This window comes from Accipiter gentilis, chromosome 6, assembly GCF_929443795.1.
Source record: "Accipiter gentilis chromosome 6, bAccGen1.1, whole genome shotgun sequence".
Taxonomy (NCBI): domain Eukaryota; kingdom Metazoa; phylum Chordata; class Aves; order Accipitriformes; family Accipitridae; genus Astur; species Astur gentilis.
The window spans coordinates 25,894,702-25,900,701 of NC_064885.1; the positions used below are offsets into that span (position 1 = coordinate 25,894,702).

At 36.5% G+C, this 6,000-nt stretch overlaps 1 protein-coding gene across 1 annotated transcript in view; it reads left to right on the plus strand.

Annotated features, from left to right (window-relative positions):
• COL4A3 (collagen type IV alpha 3 chain) overlaps positions 1 to 5,194 on the plus strand; it is a 65,578-nt gene extending 60,384 nt beyond the window's left edge. The window contains exons 48-52 of the mRNA XM_049802840.1: positions 108 to 320; positions 985 to 1,162; positions 2,200 to 2,314; positions 3,635 to 3,807; positions 4,080 to 5,194. Of these exons, the coding sequence (XP_049658797.1) occupies positions 108 to 320; positions 985 to 1,162; positions 2,200 to 2,314; positions 3,635 to 3,807; positions 4,080 to 4,164 (764 nt within the window). The 3' untranslated portion in view covers positions 4,165 to 5,194. The remainder of the gene's footprint in view (positions 1 to 107; positions 321 to 984; positions 1,163 to 2,199; positions 2,315 to 3,634; positions 3,808 to 4,079) is intronic.
• Positions 5,195 to 6,000: the final 806 nt, after the last annotated feature.

Sequence of the window (6,000 nt, forward strand, 5' to 3'; positions counted from 1 at the left end):
TACTGATAATTTTTTTGTTAGTTTTCAAGTGGTTCCACTAATTTAAATGAAGTAAAAATTCAAACAAAATTATAATATTTCTAGTCATACTTCTTTCCCCTCCACAGGACAACCTGGACTGATTGGCTTTCCAGGTCTACAGGGGTTACCTGGATCACCAGGTACTATCACTGCTGGTCCAACAAGAAGAGGTTTTATGTTTACCCGGCATAGTCAGTCAACAAAGATTCCTTCATGCCCACATGGGACATCACAGATTTATGTTGGCTATTCGCTGCTTTTTGTACAAGGAAATGAACGGGCACATGGACAAGATCTTGGTACTGTATTGGTAAAAATTTTCAGATAGTTTTCTTTAGAGTCCAGTAATGCTAAGTTGTCATGAAATCAAACTCACAGTGAGTATCCAAGACGAACATTGATTTCAACCATCAGCCTCCAGAGTGGTCTGCTGCTTTGAGTCAAGTCAGGAATTGCAGCTTGAAAGACACCTTTCTCTCCCGCACCTCCTAAATTCCCTTTTTGCTATCCCTAGTCATTTTTGAGGAGGAATTCAGTTACTTATGGATAGATATCTAGTATAAATGTTCACAGCATCTGCACAGGGCTGACAGTAATAACGCAGGATCTGAGAGAGAATCTTGCTTTTTTTGGAGACCAAATGGGATGCTTTAGGGTGTAAAAAATGGCACCAGAAGCTTTTGTTTAAGCAGCTGAATCCCTGCTACTGTGTCAAGGATACCATTCAAGAGGATATTATTATTTTAACAGATTTTGTTTAGCCCTTATTTTTATATAAATACCTTTATACCACAGGCATTTTGCTTTCAGATAATTCCACTGTATAGACACTTCTCTTTTTATAGTTACCAACTTTTAAATTCTCACTATAGCAGATTGGATGCCATTATGTGTGTCTCTTCTGTTTGCTGCACTAAATGTAATCTCCTATCTGTCACAAACCTCTCCTCTTTTATCTTTTAGGAACAGCTGGTAGCTGCTTGCAGAGATTTACCACCATGCCATTCTTATTCTGTAACACCAATGATGTTTGTAGTTTTGCTTCTCGCAATGACTATTCATACTGGCTGTCAACTGCATCAGTAATGCCAGTAGACATGGCACCGATTTCTGGCAGGGCTCTAGAGCCCCATATAAGCAGGTAAGAGTATAAGAATTTTAGCTCTTCTGGCCTGGAACCACAGACACCATAAATTGTTTTGAACGGCAAATCTTAGGCAAAGACTTGCCCATCTGAGCCAGTACAAGCACTGTTTTTAACCACCTGATTTTTGATTACTCACCTGAATATGCCAGATACCCAGTGATACTCTAACAAAAGTTAGATTAAAGCTAGGGTACCACCACAGGTCTTAATCTGCATAGCTGACATGAGAAGATGGCACACAATCCTACTGATAGCAGTGTTATTTTTTTAAAAAACTATTGTTGTGTCTATCAGAGGCAGACTAAAATGAAATAAAGATAGCTTCATTATTTGAAATACAGTAAAAATGAAGTTCTGCTTTCAATTATGTGTGATACATTTACTGTAGTTGCTGAAGAACATTTTAAGCTGGTGCTGAAGGTTTTCTGCTATGAAATACCCTTGTGCAAATGTGGCCCTTTCTAGTTGCTTTAGAACAGCTGAGAAGGTTGAAGAGCATCTTAAAAGAGGAAAAGCTCTAAAAGCGTGAATGACCAAGAGTAGCAAAATCAAAGATGGGAAGGCAAGCTTTGCACTTTGTCTTCTAGCCTGCCCTACCCAGTTGTTGCAATCTAGTAGCTCAGCTTCATAGTTTCTTCATTTAGGATATAAAGATTACTTTTTCTAATCTTAGCAAATAAAAGTACAGAACTCTGATCTAAACCATAACAACATAAAGTACTGAGCACATGAAGAAGGTAACATTTAGCTTGTTACTTCAGTAAAGGCAAAATTGGGAAGCTTAAATGTTCTGGGACTAACTTCCATCTTATACCAATTTTTGTCTGCTGTTACTGGTAGAGATTGCAAAGCAAGGTATTTGGGTTACCTTCAATTTACTTATCTCCTCATTAAACAGAGAAAATCTCTGTGAGTTGTAACATTTATAGTAAGCTCTGCTATTAGGTAGCTACTATCCCAGAAGATACAATTTTTGTCTGCTTCCATGTTTTCCCTCATCTGCACTGAATGCATGTGCATTTCTCTTACAGGTGTGTTGTCTGTGAAGGAGCTGCAATGGTAATAGCAGTTCACAGCCAAACAACTGTAGTTCCTGCATGTCCAGAAGGCTGGATATCTCTCTGGAAGGGTTTTTCTTTTGTTATGGTAAGGATATAAAGACTTGAATTATTAATTTTATGTTCTCTCACTTTCATTGGCATTTTCATCTGCTTATAGCTCATTTGTTTCTTAACAATTGTTAATTCTTTTTTTTTCCTTTGCCAAGAAGTAGGCAATAATTCAATTAACTCATTCCTATGCTTCTGGCATTGGATAAAACTATTCTGATCTGTCTTCAAAAATGGATGGCAGGAGGAAAAGGGGAAAAGATTAAAGGATTTTGGTCTGACAAAAATAACTGCCTGCTCTCATTTTGTAGTATCATGCTAAGATCTCAGAAACAGGTTTGGGGAATGGAGTGGTTAAACCGGTCCTGAACACAAATACACAGAAATAACTGACCCACTTCTATGCCAGACAGTTCTTTTATAAATCAGATCTTGGGGCTGAACTCCACAGAAAGCTAAAATCAAAACAAATGCAGAACACTGTCTACAAAAGACTGCCACAGTGATTTTGATGACATAACAAGATATGAATGAAGAAAGTTCATAATGTGACTGCAGGTTGAGAGCTGGTTATGGGAATAAGGCTGTATCTATACTAGGGGACGTAGCACTTCATCTTTGTTATCCATGCCTTCGGGATATCATAGGGATGCCAGCAAATGAGGGCGAAAGACAGAATTAAACCCCCCTCTTTCTTGCATGATGTAAAGTCCTTTTAGGTCTAATGTGAAATTTGTTTTCTCTCCTGGGATTTGGCCCCAAGTAGTAGTAGTAGTAATAATAATAATAATCATCTGGGAAAAGAACAAGAGAATTTTTGCAGCATCTGGTTAAAATAATTTACTTGTTTCTAACATCAGCAAATTTAAATGGTATTTTCTAGCTGATTTTCTACTGTCATAAATTATTTCAGAGCTATTTCTGTAAGCATCTGCCAACGTCAGAGAAGGAAAATGCTTTCTTTGCTTTTTGTGTTTGGAGAAGCAATCAATGCCACAAAAAATATGAACACACACAAAATAGGGGATTTGGCTTATTTGTAATTCAGTTACTGTAGTCCTGAACTGGACAGAAGCCAGCTACTTTTAGTCTTTGTACTGGTTACAGTTTCATGCCTTCTCATTGAGCAGAAAAAGGCCTTTGCAGGGACTTAAGAAATTCCATAACTGTGCTTGAATTTTCATAAGGTTTTTGTGCTTCCTTGTAAGTTTGATAAAACTAATCTATGTTCATTTTGTTTTGTCCAAGATATACTACAGAACATATGGTATGTTTTAGAAAGAGATTTTTTTTTTTGTCTGCAGTTTACTAAAAGTTGATGGACGAGTTCTCATAAAAAATGTATTGGTGGTTACAGTATACAAGTGCCGGCTCAGAAGCTTCTGGCCAAGCATTGGCATCTCCTGGATCTTGTTTGGAAGAATTTCGAGCCATCCCATTCATAGAGTGCCATGGCAGAGGGACATGCAACTACTACACAAATTCCTATAGTTTCTGGTTGGCATCGTTAAATCCAAGAAGAATGTTCAGGTAAACTGTACTTCCCTGCATCCATACACGTTGCATCCATGCTGCAAGTGTCCAAGGAGACAATAACTGCCTGCATAACACGGGGGCTCTCCTAGTAATTCCCCTCAGTTTAGGCATCCCCCTTTGTTAGGTTCAGGGTCATTCTGCAGCACAAAGATGCCTTAAATGAGTCCAGGATTTCAGTGTTGTTGTCAATAATTCCTTATCCAAAGTTTCATCGTCTCTCCCTGTTTTTCAAAGAAAAAAGTAAATGTTTGTTTTCTTTCTTTTAGGAAACCTCTTCCACAGACTTTGAAAGCAGGAGAACTAGAAAATATCATCAGCCGTTGTCAGGTCTGCATGAAGAGACCAGTCTAAACAGTGGCCACTCTTGATGGAACATGAAACTCTGCTTTTATTACAAAGAATTGCCTAACTCTGAAGAGCTATAATTTATTAAAGTTCAACTGCATCTGGAAAGAAAATTATAAATTGCCAGTGCAGCACTGTGGTGAGGTAGGGCAACAGTTTGACTTTTGTCTTTGGCAAATGACAAAGCACTTTGTTGGAGAAAGCTTGTAATGGCAGTCTGCAGGGGCTTCTGCTGAGCTATGTCATTTCTAAGCTGCATCTTCACGATAAAACTATGGCATTGCCAGATCTTTAATGAAAGATGTTAATGCTGCCTTGTGTCATGTGCTTTTCAAACCGCAAGACAAACTAAATGCTCTAATATCAGCTTACATATGTTCAGTGTTCAAAGTGGATATAATTTAAGATGAAAATCTGGCATTTATGAGAGATAGGGTTCAATAGGAAATATTTTCAGTGCACTTTTTAAATATATGATGATTCATTTAGGGTTGTTTTGTTTTGGTTTTCTTGTCTAATAAACAAGTATCTCCCGACTTACCTCACCCTTCCTGTGGCTGGCAACAGGAATACAATCTTTTTTGTATCACTGCAGTAATAATGGTTCTTGGCTAGCCAGAAAGGGAGCTGTACCATGCACTGGGCAGACAGTACAGTGGTGACATGCACTAGCTGTGTTCTCCAGAGTGACTATGGCTAAGGGCTGACTAATGTAAAGTGTTGGAAAGTTTTCATTAGATTCCATGGCTTTTGACACAGATCATGAGTTCTTTAAATTCTTCAAAAGTTAACAGTATTGAGCCTCTTATGAACACATGCTTTTGTCTCTACCAAAGAACAACTATTCACCATATCATAATTTGGGATTTTGATGGAATTGACAATTACTGTAGAGCTTAAGGGCTCCCATGGCATTATCAGGTTATCACACACCCATCAGGATGTGATGTCTTTCTATTTTATTTTTAATATATAACAAAAATTATAATATTCACATTTTGTAATATTCCATATTTAAATATTTATCACAAATTATATTCTGTATTTAAATATTTATCACACATTTCTGCAAATGAAACCATTTATTCCATCCAGTACAATGTATGCATCCAAAATTTTAAAAAGTCTGATATTTAAATTGGACCATCTAAGCACTGACTTACACAAGAGAATCCAACTGTAAATGAACATAAATACTTGAAAAGCACTTTCATTTACTCATATAACTTATAAAAAATTGTAGCTCTGAGGTTTGGTTTTTTTAATATTTATAACATTGCACTTGCAAGGCTATTTAAAGTTGTAATGTTAACATTTAAAATGTTAATATTTTTTAATACTTGCACAATGTATCAGAATTCCAGTATTTAGTGTTATAGAAGAAGCCTAATTCATCTGAATAGTTCTGTAAATGCATCATTTTAAATGTAGGGTCTAGCAATTCATTGAAATAACCAAGATTTCTCATTTAGATGTTTTTTAAGCCAGTGAAATTTTATATTGTTTCTGTTAAAATACTTGCATTGTGTTTGTCTGACTGTTGAATTTTCAGTGTTAACCTAACTAAGAAAAAGTTCCATCTGTTTCGTGCCAGTATCTTCTGATGGAGCTAACGTGAAGACACCATTTAGATGAACTGAATGGATATTTTAAAATTATTGTTTGCTTGAACAGTCATAATACTTCTGTTTGCAAGGTATAATTGTGAATTTGCAGGGTTTTATGAAGAATCTCTATGCAGATGCACTACTGATAAGAAGGTATTAATGTCAAGTTAATATTTAGTCTTCCATTTGAACCAGGTTTGGGGTTGAGGGTGTTTTCCATAAAACAATCACATAT